This window comes from Cnephaeus nilssonii, assembly GCF_951640355.1.
Source record: "Cnephaeus nilssonii genome assembly, chromosome: 5".
Taxonomy (NCBI): Eukaryota; Metazoa; Chordata; class Mammalia; order Chiroptera; family Vespertilionidae; genus Cnephaeus; species Cnephaeus nilssonii.
The window spans coordinates 70,591,247-70,614,582 of record NC_137076.1 but is presented as its reverse complement, the minus strand read 5'-3'; the positions used below and the strand labels follow the sequence as shown (position 1 = coordinate 70,614,582).

Genomic DNA, 23,336 nt, shown 5'->3' with positions numbered 1-23,336 from the left:
CAAGATTTGGCCTTTTGTTTATATAGTTTTTACAACATTAAAAATATTTATAAAAGAAAAAGGTTTTCTGTTAGCACTTCATTTTCCTGTTGAATGTAATCCAGTATTACATTTTACCTGAGTAGAAGAAGCTAATTTAAACCTGTGTATATCCTCTTTCACTTTTTTAACTGAAAGAGTATGAAACATTTAAGTATGCCAGTGTTCTGTTAAGAATTTTTGTTTCCTTATTCATTATCAATTGCCTGCCTTTTATAATAATTAACTAAGAATCAAGTTAAGTAAATTCTTACCTGTTTTCATTTTTGTAATTTATCTTGTTTAGAATTCAAGATGGATTTATAATTTTTCGGTGGTGGAAAATGTATAACCCAAAACAGAAGCAGCATGGTGAGTTTTCATTTTATTTGTTTGAAATTGTCGATGATATAATCATTTTTCATTTGTGGTTATTATAATAGATAAAAATATTTTTAAAAGCTTTGGACTTGACAAAACTCTGATTTTATCACCAGTTTACTAAAAATCCTTTTAAAAGTCTTCCTCTTGCCTGGTTAAATTGGTTCATTTTTGCTGATTATTTATTCAGAGTCATCCTCAATAGGACTCTTACCCACAATTCTAGCCTTACTGCATGTTACATCTGTGGGTCTGACCCATACTGGTGATAAATGGTCTTCTCAACACCCTTTAATCAGTCTGCCAAGACACTTTTCTACATTTCAACTTCTGTGTCTTTATTCATACTTCTCCCTGATATTTCTACTAATTATAATTTATCTGGTATGAAAAGGATGAACAGAAAATGGTAAACACAGACTCTAGAATTTCTTCTGGTTCTGCTTTTATCGTCAGAACTAGAGGCCCGGTGCACGAAATTTGTGCACGGAGAGAGTGTGTCCCTCAGCCCAGCCTGTACCCTCTCCAATCTGGGACATCCCTCTCACAATCCAAGACTGTTGGCTCCCAATCTCTTGCCTGCCTGCCCCCTGATTGCCCCTAACCGCTTCTGCCTGCCAGCCTGATCACTCCCTAACCACTCCCCTGCCAGCCTGATCGACGCCTAACTGCTTCCCTGCCGGCCCAATTGCCCCTAACTGCCCTCCCCTGCCGACCTGGTCACCCCTAACTGCCCTCCCGCCTGGTTGCTCCTAATTGCCCTCCCCTGCTGGCGTGGTCCCCCCCTGCCCAACTACCCTCCCCTGTAAGCCTGGTTGCCCCCAACTGCCCTCCCCTGCAGTCCTGGTCCCCCCAACTGCCCTCCCTGCAGGCCTGGTCGCCCCCAACTGCCCTCCCCTGCAGGCCTGGTCCCCCCCAACTGCCCTCTTCTGCCAACCTGGTCACCCCTAACTGCCCTCCTCTTCCGGTCTGGTCACCCCTAACTGCCCTCCCCTACAGGCCTGATCTCCCCCAACTTCCCTCCCTTGTAGGTCTGGTCCCTCCCAACAGCCCTCCCCTGCCGGCCATCTTGTGGTAGCCACCTTGTGTCCACATGGGGGCGGCCATTTTGTGTGTTGGAGTGACGGTCAATTTGCATATTACTCTTTTATTAGATAGGATTTTACCATCTCAGAATTTTCTCCCCAGTTATTTCATGGTTCTGTTAGTGCTCTGGTATGTGGCCCTAACCCTACTACTAGAAACTAACCAGACCAGGGGCTTCAAGGAGGTTAGACCTTGTCTTTATTCTCTCGAATAGCTAGGATTTGGAAAGTCTGGCCAATGTGTAAAGCACAGGCATATTAAGAGAAGTAAGGGCAGAACAGGGAGACTTGATAGGAGTCACTGTGCTGTGTTCCATAGACGTTCAAGTTGATGGTGACTTGGGCCAGAGCCATGACGGTGGTTGGGGATCTATGTTGAAAGAAAAACTGATAATATCTGGGGCATGAAAGAAAGAGAGCAATTGTAAGGATTGACTTACTGTTGATAGGATGGGGATATTATGGAATAGCTTTGGGGGTAAATCAGGTATTTGGTTGATGTGTCAAGTGTGAGATGTCTGTTAGACAACACATTGGAGATGTCTTTTATTTTTTTCTTCTCTTTCTGTTCCTGATTCTCTTTATTTTTTAAATTTTGTTTTATTTTATTGTTTAAAGAGTTACAAATAGTAGTACATATATCTCCATTTCCCCCCCCCCCCATTGACCTTCCCCCAGCCTCCCCTACCCCTGTCTCATGCCCTCATCACACCCCCCCCCCAGTGTCTTGTGTCCATTGGTTGTGCTTATATGCATGCATACAAGACCTTTGGTTGATCTCTTTCCCCCCCTCCACAACACTTCCCAGCCTTCCTGCTGTAATTTGACAGTCTGTTTGATGCTTTACTGCCTCTGTATCTATCTTTTTGTTCATCATGTTTTAATGTTCTTTATTTTCCATAAATGAGTGAGATCATGTGGTATGGAGATGTCTTGAGTAGGCTGCTGGACATTTGACCCTGGCATTTTGGGTATCTATACTAATAAAAGCGTAATATGCTAATTAGACCAGACAGCCAAACGACCTTCTGGACGTCCTTCCGGACAAAGCCGCAGTGGCAGAGGCTGAGGCAGGGGCAATCAGGCAGGCAGTAGAGCAGTTAGGGGCAATCAGGCCAGCAGTGGAGCAGTCAGGGGCATCAGGCAGGCAGGCAGAGGCGATTAGGGGTGATCAGGCAGGCAGGCAGAGGCAGTTAGGGGCAATCAGGCAGGCAGGCAGGCAGGCAGAGGTGGTTAGGGGCAATCAGGCAGGCAGGCAGAGGGGTTAGGAGTGATCAGGCAGGCGAGCAGTTAGGAGCCAGTGGTCCCAGATTGCGAGAGGGATGTCCGATTGCCGGTTTAGGCTGGATCCTGAAGGGGTACCCGATTGGAGAGGGTGCAGGCCCGCCTGAAGGACGCCCCACCACCCCCGTGCATGAATTTCATGTACTGGGCCTCTAGTGTATACACACACACACACACACACACACACACACACACACACACACTAGAGGCCCGGTGCACGAAATTCGTGCATGGGGGTGGGGTGTCCCTCAGCCTAGCCTGCACCCTCTCCAATCTGGGACCCCTCGAGGGATGTCCGACTGCCCATTTAGGCCCGATCCCGGTAGGACATCCCTCTCACAATCCAGGACTGCTGGCTCCCAACTGCTCGCCTGCCTGCCTTCCTGATTGCCCCTAACCGCTTCTGCCTGCCAGCCTGATCACCCCCTAACCACTCCCCTTACAGACTGATTGATGCCTAATTGCTCCCCTGCCAGCCCGATTGCCCCTAACTGCCCTCCCCTGCAGGCCTGGTCACCCCTAACTGCCATCCCCTGCAGGCCTGGTCCCCCCCCCCCAACTGCTCTCCCCTGCAGGCCTGGGTTCCCCCCAACTGCCCTTCCCTGCAGGCCCGGTTGCCGCCAACTTCCCTCCTCTCCCATCCTGATCACCCCTAACTGCCCTCCCCTGCAGGCTTGATCGCCCCCAACTGCCCTCCCTTGCAGACCTGATCCCTCCCCTGCTGGCCATCTTGTGGCGGCCATCTTGTGTCCACCTGGGGGCAGCCATCTTGTGTGTTGGAGTGATGGTCAATTTGCATATTACTCTTTTTTAGATAGGATAGAGGCCTGGTGCACAGGTGGGTGCTGGCTGGTTTGCCCTGAAGGGTTCCCGGATCAGGGTGGGGGTTCCCTTGGGGCGTGGGGTGGCCTGGGCAAGGGGCCTGTGGTGGCTTGCAGGCCGGCCATGCCCCCCGGTGCCCCAATCAGAGGCCCTGGTATCTGGGATTTATTTATCTTCTATAATTGAAACTTTGTAGCCTTGAACGGAGGCTAGGGCAGGCCAGGGTGGGCAGAAAACTTGGCTTCCTCCATTGCCGGGGAAACCCAAACCTCCTGCTCGCTCAGTGGCCGCAGTCATTTTTGATGGTATTTATTTATCTTCTATAATTGAAACTTTGTAGCCTTGAGTGGAGGCCTGGGCCGGCCAGGAAGTTTGGCTTCCTCCATCGCCGGGGAAACCCAAGCCTCCTGCTCTCTCCAGCTCCGTGGCTGCCACCATTTTTTTTGGAATTTATTTATCTTCTATAATTGAAACTTTGTAGCCTTGAGTGGAGGCCTGGGCTGGCCAGGAAGTTTGGCTTCCTCTATCGCCAGGGAAACCCAAGCCTTCTGCTCTCTTTAGCTCCGTGGCTGCTGCCATTTTTGTTGGGATTTATTTATCTTCTATAATTGAAACTTTGTAGCCTTAAGTGGAGTCCACGGCCAGCCAGGGTGTGCAGGATGCTTGGCTTCCTCCATTGCTGGGGAAACCCAAGCCTCCTGCTCTCTCCGTAGCTGCAGCCATCTTGGTTGGGTCAATTTTCATACTTGTTTCTGATTGGCTGGTGGGCCTGGCTTTTAGATGTAGTGGAGGCATGGTCAATTTGCGTATTACTCTTTTATTAGATAGGATATATATCCTACCTAATAAAGAGGGAATATGCTAATTGACCCTCATGCTGTCGCAAGATGGCGACACCCACGGCCAATAAAGAGGGAATATGCTAATTGACTGCCCCCCTCAATGATGGCAGTGCCCACAGCCAATAAGGAGGGAATATGCTAATTGACTGCCACGCACTCAAAGATGGCGGCGCCCAAAGCCACAAGGTGGTGGTGCCCAGTCCCCTCAGCTCTGCCGGGGCAGCAGATGTGCGGCAAGGCTGGGCCCGCCCCCAGGTGGGCCCGGCCACTCCACACGCCTGCCTCTGGAGTCCCCCAGTCCCTTCAGCCCCCCAGCTGCCCAGGGCCAGCCTGAGGCACAGGCAAGCCTCAGATGGTGGCTGCCCAACCACCCAGGGATGCCCAAGGCTCAGGTAACCAGGGCCGGCCGAGGCTTGTGCTGCCGGCAGTGGCAGCAGCAGAGGTGTGATGGGGCATCGCCTTCCCCTGATCCCTGGGTCACCTCCCACTCCTGAGGGCTCCCGGACTGTGAGGGGGGCAGGCTGGGCTGAGGGACCCCCCTCCAGTGCATGAATTTTCATGCACCGGGCCTCTAGTATCCTACCTAATAAAATAGCAATATGCAAATTGACCGCACCTTCGCTACGTCCAAGCCACGCCCACCAGCCAAAGCCACACCCACCAGCCAATCAGGGCGAGTATGCAAATTGCCCAACAAAGATGGCGGTTAATTTGCATACACTGAGAGAGGGAGGAGTGAAGACTGAAGACACCTTAGAAGGAAGAGGGAGGAAAAGCGGAAAGCAAGGTGGCTGTCAGAGGGAAAGCCCGAGCGGGGTGAAACGGGGCGGAGCGGGGTGGAACGGGACGGAGCGGGGCAGGCAGCAGTGGCGAGTGGGTGCAGGGCGTGGTGTCCGCAAAGGCGGCGGTGGCAGCGGCAGCGCACGCGGCTGCAACAGCCGCTTGCAGGATTTTCCTGCAAATGGGCTACTAGTATATATATAATATTTAAACTACAAGCTTAAGCTGCTAAAATGAAAGTTAATAATTCTCTTTACCCATAAAAAAATTAAACTCTTCTAACTGGTTATATCTAATTTTAATTACCTTAAATTGAATTTGTTCTGTAGGGATAAAAATGGACAAACACTTAAAAAGTCTCAAAAAAACACTTGTATGATTCATAACAAAAGAAGGCACTGACTGTGGTACCTTTCTGTTGAGCCTCTTGGTTAACATGTGATGCTCTGTCTTGGTTTATTTCCTCAACAGAAACAAGTGCCCATCTATCACTTTATAGATGGATTTGTAAATTTCTGTTGTTACTTATATTTAATGTAATCATGTCTTTCATTTGAAATTGTTTGAAGTGTACAGTTCATAAAATCTTTATTTTAGTGTTAAGTAGTTTTTTAAAACAAACTAGTATTTTATGAAAAATCCTACTTTCCATGAAGCACAAGTTTAAATACTGATGTGATGTTTAAGTACATTATACTTTGAACATTTTGCTACTTATATTTTAGTATAAATTATGGCTATATTAGGGTAAAGTTTTAACCTTTATTCTGTAAATGACACTTTTCTATTCTTAGTGTAAAATCTTTAAATTCTGGCATAAGACAACCAAAATCTAGAAATTCAGGTTGTTTTTCGAATGTTAAATTAAAATGCTCTAGTAACATTAGCCTTTTTCTTTCTTTTGCCAGTGTTTTATATGTATTTTAAATATACTCTTTATCACAGAGTTCTGTTTTAAAGTAAATCATTTAAGTTACTTTAAGTGTGGAAAATAATTTGACAAAAACTTTGACTAAAGTTTTTAAAAAGTTGACTAAAAACTTTTGTGTGTAATTGATGTCTTTATTTTATTTTATTTTTTTGTAATTGATGTCTTCAGATCCAAAGGCAGAAACCAGATTATACATCACAGTTAATGACTTTGAATTTCATGTCTACAATCGTTCGGATCTTTATGGACGTCTTCAAGAATTATTTGGTTTGGAGCCTACAATAATCCCCCCCAAGAAAGAGGATGATAAAACACGGGAAAATGGAAGAACAAGAACCCAGTCCAAAATGGAAAGGTTCATTGTCACACTTGAATTTTATTAATCTGCAACATGTAAACATTCACTTTTTCATTTCTGGTATATAGGAAAGTGATTGACTTTTGTAAGTTATTAACCTTGTATCCTGCAAACTTGCTGTAATCACTTACCAGTTCGAATAGGTTTTTTTGATCAGTTCTTCCAAACTTTCTACATAGGCAGTTGTGTCATCTGCAAACAAAGTCTTATTTTCCCCTTCCCAATCTGCATACTTTTCATTTCTTCTTTTACTGTGATAGCCAGAATTTCTAAACTTGAAAAGGAATGGTGAAATAGGACATCCTTGCTTTGTCCTTAGTCTTAATGGGAGAGCTTCTAGATTCTCACCTTTAAGTATGATGTTAATTAGGTCTTTTGTAGATAATCTATATAAAGATGAGGAAGTTTCCCTCTATTCCTAGTTTACTGAGAGATTTTAATCATATTGGGTGTTGTATTTTGTCAAATACTTTTTCTGCATCTGGTGATACTATCATTTGATTTTTTGTTTTTAACCTGTTAATGTTAATTGATTTTTGAATGTAGAACAACCTTGCATACCTAATAGGTTGTGTGTGTGTATGTTTTTTAAGTAGATGCTGAGGACATTTATTCTTAATTAAATATTTAATAGATGTTATGTCCCAGGCACAGAGCTGAGGTACTGGGACTATGACAAGTCTTCTGTCTTGGAATTTATAGCCAAGTATGGGAGTTAGAACCGTTAATAGGCAATTTTAGTGCAAGAAGTATTACCTCAGGGACAAAAGTAGATTTCACATAGAAGGATCAGGAGGGCTGGGACCTGAAGGGTGAATCAGTTAGGGAAAGGTCGTGAAGAGTCTTCCATAGAGAAGAAACATCACATGCAAGAGTGAAGTTACTTACTGAGGCTGCAATGGATTATTTGAGGTGGGGATAATTTAGACTAAAATGGTTAGCAGGATCAGGGGTCTTTCCACCAAGTCAGTAATGCTGTGATGTGATTGGAGGGAGGTAAGACTGGAGTTGGGGAGACCAGATGGAAGAATGTTGTAACATTTCATCAGCTGGGTTGGTAGCAAGGGAAAGGGGGAGAAGTGGATGGAGCAAGACAGACTTAGGCAGATGAACCTATAAGACAGTGGTAGATTAGATGTGGAGAATGAGGAAGAGGGATGATCAACAGTGAATCCAAATTGCTAATGTAAGCAGCAATCATGCTTAGGCAGGGAACCCCAGGGAAAGAGGAGGTTAGGGGCTAGTAGTGAGGTCTGTTTTGAATTTAGTTTTAAGCACTGAGGGTCACCTTTGTGGAGTTGGCCTCAGAAGTGCCATTTAGGAGATATTGGGTTATTGAAGAGACATGCCTCAAGTTTTCATCTAAAATCTTTAGTGAATTGCTATGAACTTTTCATTCTTTAAATTTTGTGTACTTTGTGTGTGGCCAATATTTTTCCTAATTCTTTGCCTGTCATTTCATAAAGTGGTAGGAATAGGGAAGGAAAATGATCAGCTCAGTTGTCAGAAATGCTCAAAACAGTAGAAAATATCAAAGTGACTTGTGTCATGTCATTTTTTTCTCTCTAAAAATATATTTTATTGATTTTAGAGAGAGGAAAGGAGAGGGACAGAGATATAGAAACATTGATGAGGGAGAAACATCAATCAGCTGCCTCCTGCATGGCCCCCACTGGAGATTGAGCCCACAATCCAGGCATGTGCCATGACCAGGAACCGAACCATGAGCTCCTGGTTCATGGGTCAGCACTCGACCACTGGCTGAGCATTGATATTATGATCCATTTGTTTTAATAATAGTTTGGCTGTCTTCTAAAACGTCACATTGTAGTGTGGTGGGCATGATGGTAGATGTAATGACAGCATCTCATAATTGACACTTTTGACATTAAAGCTTGTCATTCTAAGAACAGTTTTGTTATTACAGTTTCATCTAAAAACTGACAAATGACGGAGTGCGTTCAATGAGACATTTTAGGGCTATTAGTCTTCTGTTAGATGGTCTCTGTTTCATTTACTGGAGCCATCATTAGATGTATCTGGAAAGGTACAGCTGGTATTAATAATGTATATTTTGAGTAAGTCAACTGTATCTTCAGGAAGTTAAGTCTTTCTTTTATACTTCAGTTTTTATTTTTTATTCTTAGAGTTAAAGTAAAAACAGAATCTCAGGACCCCACATCTTCATGGAGATCACTTATTCCAGTTATAAAGGTCAACGTGAGCACAGTAAGTAATTCTACTACAATTAATGTTTGGTGGGTTAATAACAGAACCTTTTATTTTTTTGCAAACATTATTTTTACCTAATAAAATAAAGTAATTTTGTAGTTTTTTGGGTTCCAATTTTCATAAAGTGTGAAAGAATTCTTTTAACACCAATATAATTTTAGCATAAATTTGTTAGACCTGACAGGCTATTTATTCACAAGTGCTTAAATCTTTTTAAACCCAGGTCTTAATTGATCAGTAGTGATTTAAATACAGATGGTGCTAAAGTGAAATCATTTAGTTGTTGCTTGAAAATGTTTGTTATTAGGTCAGTTAAGAAAAAAAGTATAGCCTTTATTGTATGGCATACTATCTCTTACCTTTTTGTAGGGTCGCCTGGCCTTTGGAAATCATTACCAACCTCAAACTCTGTGTATCAACTTTGATGATGCTTTCTTAACTTATACTACAAAACCACCTTCCAGTCACCTTGACCAATTCATGCATATTGTGAAAGGAAAGCTTGAAAATGTTCGAGTCATGCTTGTTCCTAGTCCAAGATATGTTGGTCTTCAAAATGATGAGTAAGAACGTCTTACATATGTCTAATATAGATATCAATTCGATCTTTAGCATCCTTTTAATTTCTGTTACAAGCTGGGCATTAATTAGGTATATTTTTCTAATAAATTAACAGTGTAGTCCTACTTTATAAGGTAAGTGGATATACTATCCATTGGTAAACTCTATAATTTTAAATATTTTTCTGTACAATTATGACTATAATTTTTTTTACCCTTTTCTTCCTCTTAACTGTATTTGAAAAACTCATTTTGGGAAATTAAGCCCTGGTATTTAATGTTTACACATTACAGGTAGGAATGGATAAATAGTAAATTCAACAAATTCATTATAGTGGAGTACCATTCTGAGTTAATGAAAAAAGTTGAAAATGGAATCGAAATTACCTTTGGACAGCTGTTGAAGTTAGGATGCTACAGTTAGGATTGAACTTGCTTGGCCTTCAAGTCCTGGGCAGTTTTCCACCTAGCTTTCCAGATTTGTCTTCCATCTGTGAAGTAGCTGCTTGCGTTCAGGAGACAGGGAGCATTAGTGACACACTGTGGACTCGCCCTCGTGGTGGCAGGATGCTTGCCTACGAGGACTGGGACCTGAAGGAACTCCAGGACATACGTTCATGGTAGGATGAGGGCTCATGATGTCTGTTCTTTTTGTGAGGCGACTCTCTGGTTGAATTTGTGTAATTTAGTATTCATCGGATGAGATTCCACTATGTCCCAGCGTGTATCTTTGTAGGCAACATAAAGTCTATGAGGTCATGAGAAGCATGATTATTCTTTTTTAGTTCCAACTTCTTGCTGTTCAATTTTCCGAAGACTGGCTGGAGTGGTAGAGAGGTTTCCCTTTGGAGACTGGCGAGGCTGTGGGTCTGCCTGGGCCCACTCTTCAGGATCAGGGGCTTTGCTTAGCACATAATGCTGCACTTACAGCTAAAAGTTTAATACTGCATGAATAAATAAATCTGGATTTTGTGAAAATTACTAGAGAATAAGATGAAAAAGTATTCTGCTATTAATTTGTATAAAAAAGATTTAAAATTGTGTTTTTTACTCTTCAAAAGTGTGAAGGTTAAATGATGAAATTAAACATTAAGCCTGGCAGATACTGGTCAGTGATTGAGCATTGACCTATAAACCAGGAGGTCATGGTTTGATTCCCTGTTATGGCACATGCCTGGGTTTCGGGCTAAATCCCCAGTAGCAGGGTGTGCAGGAGGTAGCCGATCAACGATTCTCTCTCATCATTGATGTTTCTCTCTCTCCCTCTCCCTTCACTCTGAAATCAATAAAAATATATTTAAAAAATAAACATTAACCTTAAGATTTAATATATTTTAAGAAGAATATTGCTGAATTTGTGTTATTATTTAATGACTGCGAAGTTAATTTTGATGTGGAAGGAAGATACTGTGGTGTATGACAAAGTAAAAAGTTGTTAAAGCAATGAAAGATTAACAGTTTATGGGAAAGTGATTGTAGAGAAACAATCAATCCAGAATTTGAGTTCGAGATGTTTGCTTTAAATTTGATTCAAGTAAATATTCTTGGATATAGGTAATGTAAACTTGTTAAAAATAAAAAATGACAATATTTTTTATTATGTAACATTTTGGAAAGCTTATTTTATTTTACAGATATATAAAGTGATATTTATTCTTCAGTTTTGTAGTGTTAGTAATAGAAAATGATTGAATTTAAAGTTTAATTTATTGTTGTAAGTACAGAATATAATTATTCTATTCTGATGAACATTGTTTTTCGATTATATTCAGTTAACTTTGTCTTAAATTGATTTCTGTTATTCACAACTTAAAATGAAAATGTGAAACAATTTTTTTCTTTTTTCCTTATGGAACCAATCTACTGATTAAAAATATTTCAGTATCATTTTATTAGTTAGTCTAATATAGAATACAACAACTATGGAACAGTTTATTGTCTGTGAAAGATGGCTTACCTTTTCAAGATGCTACCCTTGATGTGTTCGTTTTTTTGTTTGTTTGTTTGTTTTCACCTGTCACCACCATTAATTAGAACACTGAACATTGTGTATTCTGGAGATGTACTTAGTTTGCCTTGCCCCTCCTTCCTCATAGGCCACCGAGATTAATGGGAGAAGGCTTTGTGGTGTTGCAGTCAAATGATGTTGACATCTACTACTACATGGACGAGCCAGGTATGACTTTTTGAAAGTATAGTTCATAGCTGCAATTCTGTTTCTTCTATGAAATGGGATATTAATAATATTTTAAGTCTCTTTACTTAGGATATAAATAAGCATCAATAAATGGTAAGAGTGCCTACCTAAAAAATACCTGTGTCATTGTATATGTATAAAAGTTGAATATGACTTTTAGTATTTCAGACCAAAATGATATTGTAATCTTTCCTTCAAATTCCATGTTATCAAATATACCTCAAAAATTGTGAATGCAAATTACCATGAGTGAAAACCTTTGAGAATATGGTGATAGTTAAGGTAATTCATGTTAGTTAGGAAAACAACTCACAGTATGTTAGACTTGAGGCTAACAGTTTCAGGATTAATCCAGCTACCATGCTTCATGGATGGTTTCCATTTTATAAAAGTTGCTGAACATTGGATTTTAGCCCCCTTTTTCTCCTGATCTTTTTATATATTTCAGTGGTTTTATAAGGTCAAAATATTTTAAAAGTAAAAGTAGGATGCTGTTTGCCTTTTTCACCATGTTGGTATTTTCAGTGATTCTTTACTTGAAAGAATAGCTAGGGATAGACTGGTTTTTCAAAATCAGGATTTTGAAAAAATTTGAGTCCGCAACTATGTTTGGCAGTTTTTCTCATAAGACCACCAGTGATGTTAACAAATGTGATTTTTAAAATGTTTAATAATGAAATTTATTAATATTTGAAAAAGTATGTATGTCGTAGTGAACCCATATTTTCCAAATGATCAATGCATGCTGATGCAATGTCAGGCCATGGATAAAAGATTTATTCAAAGTGCAAGAGAGAGAGTACATTTTAATGAAAGAAGTTCAGTGATATGGTTTCAGATTCCACATTGTAACCTTTAAGAAACTACTACTTGTTGAATTTTGGTGTAGTGTCAAAGAAGAACACCCAGAACGATCAGAGAAAGCTATTAAAATACTCCTTCCTTTTCTATCCACCATTTGTATGAGGCTAGGTTTTCTTCAAATCCTTGAACAACAGACTTAATATAGAAGCAGCTGTGAGAATTCACATGTTTTCTATTAAGCTGGACCTTAGAGAGATTTGCCAAAATAAAAATACCAACATTTCTCAAGAAATTAATTTTTTTAGAAAATATGGTTATTTTATTAAAATATTTTTATGAAAAATGAAATTAAAATTTTATCTTTCATTAAAATATAGTTATTTTTCACATTATTTTCATTAAATTTTATTAATGTCAACATATAATGCGCTTCTTATTTAATGAAATAAAAATTTTAAAAAATTGCTCAATTTAAATTTTTAATACAGTAAGTATTGATAGAGATAGTACAAAATACCCACTTTAGGGTCCTCAATTAAAAAAAAATTATTGATTTCAAAGAAGAAGGAGAGAAAGAAAGAGATAGAAACATCAATGATGAGAGAGAATCATTGATCAGCTGCTTCCTGTGCATACCTCCGACTGGGGATCGAGCCCGCAACCCGGGCATGTGCCCTGACCAGGAATCGAACTGTGACCTCCTGGTTCATAGGTGGACGCTCAACCACTGAGCCACACCAGCCAGACGGGTCCTCAATAATTTTTAAGAGTGTAAAGTGTTCCTAAAATTAAAAAAAAATTTTTAGAACTGCTGAACTATAGGAACATTTTAATGGTTATTTTAAATAACTGCCTTTATGTTGTATATTCTGTAATACAGGACTTGTTCCAGAAGAAACAGAGGAAAACATTGAAGGAGAAATGAGTAGTGAGGATTGCAAATTACAAGATTTGCCTCCGTGTTGGGGACTTGATATAGTTTGTGGTAAAGGAACAGATTTCAACTATGGGCCATGGGCCGATAGACAGAGGTACTTTAATAAATTATATTTCTAATAAGTCCTTCCAATGTATTGAGCTAATACTATATTTTTATTAAAACTAACTTTATAGTTTTCTAAGCTATTTTATTATGGCAGAATAAGATATTCCTAGACATTTTAATCCAAATAATAACTTGTGTGTAGAGAAATTGGTTTAAGCAAGTTCACTGCACAAGAGGAGTTAACTCATTAGAACAATGATGAATGAGCAGCACATTTATTGGTTCCTTTGTTTTTTCTTAAGTATTTACTAGTAATCATCAAATATGCCAGTGATTGTTGGGGTGATGCAGATTGAGAGCTAAATACATAGATAGTTTAGTTTTAGTGGATGAAAAAAGAGACAAAAGAGGTTTATTACATGCTATAATAGAGGTGAGTAAACACTCTTGAGAAACTTAGAAAGGTACTGACTTGGTTTGCTAAGGCTCCCATAACAGAAAACTATGGACTGTGTGGTTTAAACAAATTTCTCACAGTTCTGGAAGTTAGAATTCTGAGATTAAGGTATTGGGCTAGTTCTTTATGAGGGCGGCGAGGGAAGGATGTGTTTGAGGCCTCACTGCTTGGCTTGTGATAGCTGTCTTCTCCTTGCATCTTCACGTGGTCTTCCCTTTTGTGTGTCTTGTAAGCTGTCTGTGTCCAGATTTCCTCTTCTTAGAAGAATATCGGTCATGTTAGATTAGGGTCCACCAAAAAATCTCATTTTAACTTAATTACCTCTGTAAAGACCCTGTCTCCAAATACAGCCAAATTCTGAGGTTAGGACTTCCACATAAGAATGTTTAGGGGTACGTAATTTAGACTATAAAAGGTACATAAATCATTTTAAAGATTAAAGAAGAAAAGAATTGGGGGAGGCTTTTGGTAGAGGGAACATGTAAGTTGAGTTTTGAAACATAAGTGTTAGCCAGGGGAGGAAGAATTTTAAACAAAGGAGAGGACATTTACCAGTAGTGATGAGATCACATCCAAATTTTTATGTAAACAGACGTTGCTTAAAGTTAGTTCAGCAACTTTGCCATCTAGACAATTGATATACTTGTATAAAGTCTTTCATTTCTCACAGTAGAAAACATTCTTTTGTTTATTAAGAAGAAATTATAGTAGGTGTTTATGGCTTAATTTTTTTGTATTTTATCTGTTTTTAAATAAGAGAGCAGTGATAATACATATCAAGTTCAAATATTGATTTTGGTTTCTTATTAGAAATCATTTTGTTGGAGTAAAATGTCATTATTCTTTCTACCTTCTTATATAGAGATTGTTTATGGAAGTTTTTCTTCCCACCTGATTATCAAGTTCTGAAAGTTTCTGAAATTGCACAGCCGGGGAGACCAAGACAGATCCTTGCCTTTGAATTGCGAATGAATATTATTGCAGATGCTACAATAGACTTGCTGTTTACCAAAAATAGGGTAATTATTGAAATAATATAGAGAAAATAGTGCTTAAAATTTGAATATTATTTTCCAGAGCAAGTTTTGGTGACTAGTCCTATACTGAGATTCATTTCTATGAGCTTCCTGCCACAGTGCCCCCAATAATTGTATATATGCTGCTTTCATTAAGTGCCAAATAGTAGACAGAAGTTAATCAACAAACATCTTTGCTATAGTCTGGTTCATTTTTTCCTTTATATCAACCCAAATTGTTTTAGTGTATTTTTTTGTTAACCCACACCTGAGGATATTTTTCCCATTGATTTTTAGAGATAGTGATTTTTAGAGAGTGGAAGGGAAGGAGAGAGGAAGAGAGACAGAGAGAGAGACAGAGAGAGAGAGAGAGAGAGAGAGAGAGAGAGAGATGCGAGAGATACATCAATTGGTTACCATACTCGCCTGACTGGGGTCAGGGATCCAACCTGCAACCTAGGTACGTGCCCTTGACCAGAATCAAACCTGGGACCCTGTGGTACATGGGCCAACACTCTAACCACAGACCCACACTGTGCAGGGTGTGTTCTCAGGCATTTTGAATACCTATTTAATATCATTGCTGATTATATTTTTGTCTCTGATAATAACTAAAAGGTAAAGATGGGAATGTAATTATAATGAATACTAGAGGCCTGGTGCACGAATTCGTGTACAGGTGGGGTCCGGCTGGCCTGCCCTAATGAGGGCCTATCGGGCCAGGCTGGTGCGGGGGGCGGGCCGCAGGCGGTTTGCTGGCCAGCCCCACCCCTGATTGGGGTGTTGGGGGCCAATTGGGGCCTGGCCAACTGGGGCAGGAGGGGGTAGTGATCAGGGCCTGGATCAGGCTTATTAGCTGCCACAGTATCATAGCCACTGGTTTTTCTGGTTGTTCTGCCAATCTGGTCGCTGGGCTTATATATATATAGATTTTATGTGACTTACCTTTTTTTTTTTTTTTTTAGGAAACAAATGCTGTGCATGTTAATGTTGGTGCTGGCTCCTATTTGGAGATCAATATTCCCATGACAGTTGAGGAAAATGGTAAGCTGGAGCAAGTGCTTCTCTGTTCCAAATGATTAGTAGGAAAATAATATATAAACAGTAGTTTGTTAATCCACTTAAATTAACATTAATTAATGGGGTTTTCTTTTTCAGCTTTTTATTATATTTTGATGTACCTGTAGCTATCAACTATAGATAGTACATAATTAAATCATTTGTGCAGCCAGAGAAAGAGAAAAAAATTCTTTAAATCAAGTTAAGTCTTATAATTTCATGCTTTCATTATCTATATATATGTAAAAGGCTAAGTGACCGACCGTCCATCCGACTGACCTACCGGCCGGCTGGTACATATGACGTGCACTGGTAATCCTATATAATAAAAGCCCAATATTCTAAGTGTCCGGTTGTCCAGTCAAAGCATAATATGCTACTGATATGCTAAGGCTGCTCAACCGCTTGCTATAACGGGCACTGACCACCAGGGGGCAGACGCTCCATCTGGGAGGTTAGCTTGCTGCTGGGGCCCGTCCATTGTGACTGAGTGAGACCAGCCAGACATGCCCTGGAGCCCTCCTGCAGTCCCTCCCCGGCTGGCCAACCTCCTGCATCCCTCCCCGGCTCCCATCGTGCACCAGTGGGGTCCCTCAGCCTGGCCTGCGCCCTCTCATAATTTGGGACCCCTCAAGGGATGTCAGAGAGCCGGTTTTGGCCCGATCCTGCAGGCCAGGCCGAGGGACCCCACTAGTTTAAAAATAAACACTGACTCGTGCATGCATGATACATATAAAGCTCAATATGTCATTGTTGATGGTGAATTTGGTTGTTTTTGTTGTTTTTATATCTTGTCTTTGTTGTTGTTATATCATGTTGTTATTGTTTATTTATTAACCAACTTATATATTATTTTCATATACATTTTACTAATTTTCTTTCATCTCTGACACTTCTATTATAGAGAAAGGGCAAATAGCAATATTAAAATATTTCTTCTAATTAATTTCCTTTCAATGTGCACGAATCCGTGCACCGGGCCACTAGTACTCTATATTTCTCTTTTGTAAGTGAGCATACTTTGTGTAGCAAAATTTTCCTGTTTCTTCATGAGAGCAGGTGCTGTGTCTTTGTTTTCACTGTGTAAACCTGATGCCAAATTCAGTACCTGGTTTGTGGTTCATGGCTAGTAATTGAATGAATGACTAAAAGCCTTTGTTTAAGGTAATAATAGTAGATTTTTGTCAGGGAGTAAACTGGGTACTTTGAACAGCAAAACTTTAAGAAAGGAGAACGTTTCATATTTCAAATATTAAATAAGGCCCTGATAGCTATTGTTTCATCTGATCTGAAATAATCTAATTCATTATGCATTTAAAATTTGGCTCTGATACAAGTTAATCAACAACATGATACTTTGTGTTAAATTGACCAAAATATTGTATAGCTGTCTTCATTTGTTTTGCCTCTCATCCTCTTATTACATTTGTAGTTGAGAGTAATTAAAATTAAATTCTGCTCTATTTATTCACTTTCTTGAGCATGCAGAGAATAGCAACTTACCCATATTTTTAAACTGCTAACCAGCAATGTTATGATTGCTAAGTAGAGAGTAATTTTTATACCATTCTTGACTCTCTGTGCTTGTTCCTGCCACTCACTGGATTAATTGGGTCCATAAAGTGGGAGGAGTTGGGGTTGCCTGCTGAGATAATTAACTGAAAAAGTGACTGAGACCGCAGAGTATGACTTTTCCCTGTAACCTCTATGCTGTTTTAGTGAAGAACAAAACCTTATTTTAGTTAGTTCTAAAAGAATAATTCTATGGTGTCTTGAAGCAGGTCTCTAGGACAGGTAGATTCAGTGTAGTCAATTGGAAAGAAGCATCTCTTAGGACAGCTTTAATTACCGATCTGTACCAGGGAAAAGGCAGTTTGGGGTTACACAAAATTGAGTAGGGTTCATTTGAGGGAGTGCTGCTACCATTTTAAACTGATGATGCACATAGGAAGTATGATTTATACAAACAATTTGTACACAATTTATGGTGCGCTAGGTGAGGGGCCACCTGAGGGCTGTGGGGTCTGGAGCACACTTATTAGGAATTCATGGGAAGTGCGCCAGCACACAGGCTGTGGAACTCAGAGTGAGGGAAGGAAAGGCTGGTCGGGGTCCTTGGTCAAGGTGAGGTGGCTTTTAAGGTGACTGTCTGAGGGGAAAATAGGATTAGGTCTGAGACAAGAACAAAATAGAACTCAAATACATGTTCAACTTTTTTCAGAGATTCAGGTGTTTGGGAAAAAACAAAAAAGCCCAGAGCAGGATGCATGTTAGAGTAGCCATATAATAATGACCACAGAGTTCATGCTTCCGGAAGGGCAGCCCACCCAGAAAAGAAGTGAAATACTCTGAGCTGCTGCTTTTGTTCAGAATAGGCTGTATGGTTTGGTGTGACTGTCACTGTATAAGGAGAGCTGTTGTACAGAAACAGTCATTGCGTAAGGAGTGGCTGAAAAAGATGAAAATAGGTGTGCTGGAGTTAGTTAGTGAAAGAAGAGAGGACATGGGAGCCATCTTAAATTGTTCAAAACTGTCATTTAGAGAACAGACTTGTAGTTTTGCACTGGAAAGCAAAGTCATGATAGACATTATATGAAGATGGAACTTTCTTCCCTCAGAGGTGGTCATTTGAGAAAGGTCACCTATTTGGTTACAAGCTCCCTCCCCATCATTGGGGTATATTTAAATAGCGACTGATCACCACTTTTCAGGGATTTCTTCTTTGGGTTGTGGTGGGATTTATTTCCAGTAGATTCTTAATTTTTATGTTTTCACTTATTAGGTTATACTCCTGCAATTAAAGGACAACTGTTACATGTCGATGCCACTACCAGCATGCAGTATCGGACCCTGTTAGAAGCAGAAATGTTAGCAGTAAGTCTGGGGTATATGAAGATACATATAGGTGCATAAAATATAAATTTGATTTTAACTTTTTAATATAAAAATTTAATGACCAAGAAGTCATCAAATGGTCCATCTTTTTGTTCAAGAACCACCAGGTGCTCTTTGGCCCTAATTTGGAAAGAGGAGTAGATTCCCAGTGACGTAGACTCCCTGGCACACTCTGTTGATCTGCTCCTAGAATGGGGAATGTGAACATAAGGCAATTAAATGTGGGATTTTGCCCTTTAAAAATATGAACAGTTGTTCGGATATTGTTTTTAAACTTCACTGTATGGCTAGACTAATTCTCTCTAATGTTGTAAATAAAATTGTGGTGTTTGGTTTTTTTAAAGAAATTACTTTAAAAAATATCTTTATTGATTTTAGAGAGGAAGAGAGAGGGAGAGAGAGTTAGAAACATCAATAATCCTATCTAATAATAGAGTAACATGTAAATTACCATCATTCTGCTACTCCCACGATTGGGCGGCGGGAGGCTGGGGAGCGGGACTCGGGGTGGCCTATCCGGCAATTGAGAGGCACGGATCCGCTGCCACTGAGGGGGGCTACCCTGTCCCGCCCCCTGCGCTTCTCAACGGCCAGATCCGAGGCCGCTGAGGGGGCCTGCTGCAGACACCCAGCTGCGCCTCTCAACAGCAGGGTAGCCAGGTGTCCGAGGCAGCCCCGCTCAGCGGCCGTTGAGAGGCGCAGGGGGCGGGAGTCCCGCCCCCTGCGCCTCTGCCCCCTGCGCCTCTCAACAGCAGGGTAGCCCCCCTCAGTGGCCGCGGACCATCAAAAGTGGGGGAGCTGGGTGCCTGTCTGCTCTGGCACCAGGCCTTTCAGAAGCCTCCGCCGAGCCGGAGGCTTCTGAAAGGCCTGGTGCACCAGTGGACAGGCACCCAGCTCCACCTCGAAAAGCGAAAGCGTGTAGGGTACCCTACACGTGCATGATTCAATCATGCACTGGGCCTCTAGTGAGAGATAATCATTGATCAGCTGCCTCCTGCACGCCCCATACTGGGGATCAAGCCTGCAACTGGGCATGTGCTCTGACCAGGAATTGAACTGTGTCCTCCTGATTTGTAGGTTGATGCTCAACCATTGAGCCACACCAGCTGGGCAGATTGTTTTTTGTGTTTCAATATATATTTTTATTGATTTCAGAGAGGAAGGGAGAGGGAGAGAGAGATAGAAACATCAATGATGAGAGAGAATCACTGATTGGCTGCCTCCTGCACGCCTCCTACTGGGGATCGAGCCTGCAACCCAGGCATGTGCCCTGACTGGAATTGAACCTGGGACCCTTTGGTCCACAGGCTAATGCTCTATCCACTGAGCCAAATCAGCTAGGGCTGTGTTTTTTTTTTTTACTATATGTTTTCTGGCCCCATTGGATTCTTTCTCAGGGTTTAATAATTCATTCTGCTTTTTACTTGATGAATAAGGTGAAAGGAAGAAAATCTTAATACCCTGGATTGCTGCATATTACAAAGAGAAAAAATATGGAAGTACTTATGACCAAAATTTCAGATTGGGGGACTCAGTAATCAGGCAGATAGTTATTTTTTGTTAGGGCCAACAACAATAACAACAATAATAGAAGCCATGTTATAGAATGGCTGATATTCAAGAGAGGATTCTTTTGTACAGTATTATATCAGTAGTTCCTTAATTGTTTGCCTAAACAAGCTGTTTACACATGATATATATGTAAGTTAAGAGGAAATGTTTGCAACTAACCAAGAATATATTGAGTACCATAAATGTATATTCAACTGGCATATTCAGCATTTTAATGTTTGCTGAGCTATAACTGTTAAGTACTGCTGTGCAAAATTGCTGGTCCTGGTCAAACAGCTCTTGCCTTTGTAGAATTGTCCAGCTTTGGCAGGTGGAAGACAGACCTATAACCACCATACTGTCAAATGGGAACCCAGGAGCCCTTGGGCCAGACTTGTGTGTGACAGTATTCATTGCGTGCACTCTCTGCGCCTGAACCTCTTACTGACCAGGTTGGGAATGCAGAGGAGTTAAGGGCGTTGCTGTTATTCTGAGTTAGGCTCAGGTACAGTGTTGAAACTGTAACCTGATTGTTGTTCCTCAATTTTTATTTTTTTTTTTGACCACCTCATGGCTTAGTATTTCAAGGAACTCGATGTAACCGTGGCCACAGCAATATTAAAATCTCAAAGGAATCTTCTGTTCTGCTCAGTAGGAAAATAAGTGTTCATTACTCACCAGTGTGTGTGTTTATTTCTGATGCTCTTCACATAGGGTTACATTTTAAACTCTTAACATTTTGACTTGTCATTGGTTTTCAGTTCCACATCATTGCCAGTTACCCCCGAGTATGGAATATGCCCCAGACGTGGCAGTGTGAATTAGAAGTGTATAAAGCCACCTACCACTTCATCTTTGCACAGAAGAACTTCTTCACAGGTAATTTTCTAATGAAAAAAAAAAAAGCAGTGAGATTCATTACAGGGAACTGTTTTCTATTCATGTGAGCTTTTAGATTCAGCCTAGGGATTTGATGACACAATTCAAACTTTTTTACTTTCACACTTTTTGGGCCAAGAAGATCAAAGGGAGAATTTAAATATAGATATGTTGTGCTCTCTTCCTACACAAAAAAGGAAAATATGAACCCAAAATTGAGCTGAAAGGAAATAAAAGAACCTATCTTAGGCTGGGTTGGTACTTTGATTCAGTCTAGTGGGGAGTACTATGGGGAAGGTGAATCAATTTCTCTTCCTGAATTAGGCATCAGCATGGCTTCATGATTTTGTTTTGATTATTGTAATCTACAAACAGTATATTCAAGTAGTCAAATATGCTATGTTTGTATTGGGAGCCCCTACTTTCTTCTTGGCATGGACAATTTAATTGGTGTTGTCATTAGTCAGAAAATTCCTTCATTTTTTGCAGCATATTACGATAGCTACTCATATTTCATAAGATGCATACATGTAGTCTTGGTCTCTAAGTAACATAAATATTTCTATATAAAAACAAGTTACGTTTATTGAGACTTCTGTGACAAGTTTAGCTAAACAGAGTTGGTCTGATTTGCCAGGGTCGGTGGCTGTCCCAGAGCACCTAATATTTGCTTGATTGATTGCTACAATGGCCCACCCTCCCTCCCTCCCTTTCTTCCTTGTATTCCTCTATCACTAGTTAGTGGAAGAGACATTTAAGAACAATTATTCAACTGTACACCCTGTGCTCTCTCTATAGTATGATGCTGTTATTAAAGATGGTTAGAGTTTTCCTTCAGAAGAGAGGGTAACAAAGAGTGTATTTATTTTAGGTAGGATGAATAGTTTGTGTAAAAGTGCAGAATCAAAAATGTTTCTGAGAGAGAAAAGTGATAAAATCAGCTTGATGAATGATGGATTTGTATTGTGGAGTTGGTTCGTTTCAGAGATGGCTTTTGGGCATCTCCCAGCTGCTAGACATTGTGCTACAGAATAGTTAGAAGGTAGGGATGAGTCCCATTAGTTAGGTAGGGTGGCATGTAGAAGTAAGATAATATAAGGTATGGTGAACCACTGTGTTTGCTTGTTAAATAAAAATACATTTAAGCCGAAACCGGTTTGGCTCAGTGGATAGACCGTCGGCCTGTGGACTCAAGGGTCCCAGGTTCGATTCCGGTCAAGGGCATGTACCTTGGTTGCCGGCACATCCCCCGTGGGGGGTGTGCAGGAGGCGGCTGATTGATGTTTCTCTCTCATCGATGTTTCTAGCTCTCTATCCCTCTCCCTTCCTCTCTGTATAAAAAAATCAATAAAATATATTAAAAAAAATACATTTAAGGTAAAATTAATTAAATGGAATTTTCCTTTCTCTATTCATAGACCAGGTTATTAGCCATATGCCTTTTGTTGTTGACATAGTAAAACTCTACATCTTACTAATATTAATTTAAATTATTATAACTTTTTATATTAAATGTATTATTTTATTAAGAGGAATTTCTAATATCTTACACAAACATATGTACATTGACTTTTAAATGAGTTCCTATGATATTATATAAGACTAGAGGCCCGGTGCACGAAATTCATGTGGGAGGGGGGCGGGTTCCCTCAGCCCAGCCTGCACCTTCTCCAAACCGGGACCCCTCGGGGGATGTCCAACTGCCGGTTTAGGCCCGATGATCAGGCCTAAACCGGCAGTTGGACATTCCTCTCACAATCCGGGACTGTATTGTATCACCCCCCCCCCCCCCCACGTCCCGTGTGGTTCAGGGTTCAGGTTCAGGGTTTGGGTTCTGGAGGAGGCTGCACGCAAATGAGAGAGACTATAAAATATTAATTTGGAAATATTGGGGGCCAGGCTGGAGCCCAGCTCAAGAGGAAGGACTCCACTTTGCTCTGGCCTTGCGATCCCTTTTATTCAGGTTTGGGATCCACCCATAGCTCTTAGGCAGGCAATTCCAGTAATAGCTCCATGATAGCCCATCAGCAAGGATTTACATAAGACTAAAAGGTGGAAGTTGCTTCAGCTCCCTTTGTCTCAACTAGACGGTGGGTGCTTGGCTCTGACCCTTGCCAGAGCCTTCAAGGTTAACCAGCCTTCTGGACTCCTTGTCCACTTCTTTCTGCTAGTGAAGGCAATGGACAGCTTCCAACACGGG

General features: G+C 40.8%; 1 protein-coding gene across 3 annotated transcripts in view; it reads left to right on the top strand.

Annotated features, from left to right (window-relative positions):
* The window catches only part of BLTP1 (bridge-like lipid transfer protein family member 1), a 175,578-nt gene that overhangs the window by 18,271 nt on the left and 133,971 nt on the right, over positions 1–23,336 (top strand). For all 3 annotated transcript variants that reach the window (XM_079771203.1, XM_079771204.1, XM_079771202.1), the window contains exons 6-15: positions 326–390; positions 6,312–6,498; positions 8,649–8,730; positions 9,103–9,296; positions 11,390–11,469; positions 13,175–13,325; positions 14,599–14,755; positions 15,718–15,796; positions 18,594–18,685; positions 21,019–21,136. In XM_079771203.1, the coding sequence (XP_079627329.1) occupies positions 326–390; positions 6,312–6,498; positions 8,649–8,730; positions 9,103–9,296; positions 11,390–11,469; positions 13,175–13,325; positions 14,599–14,755; positions 15,718–15,796; positions 18,594–18,685; positions 21,019–21,136 (1,205 nt within the window). The remainder of the gene's footprint in view (positions 1–325; positions 391–6,311; positions 6,499–8,648; positions 8,731–9,102; positions 9,297–11,389; positions 11,470–13,174; positions 13,326–14,598; positions 14,756–15,717; positions 15,797–18,593; positions 18,686–21,018; positions 21,137–23,336) is intronic.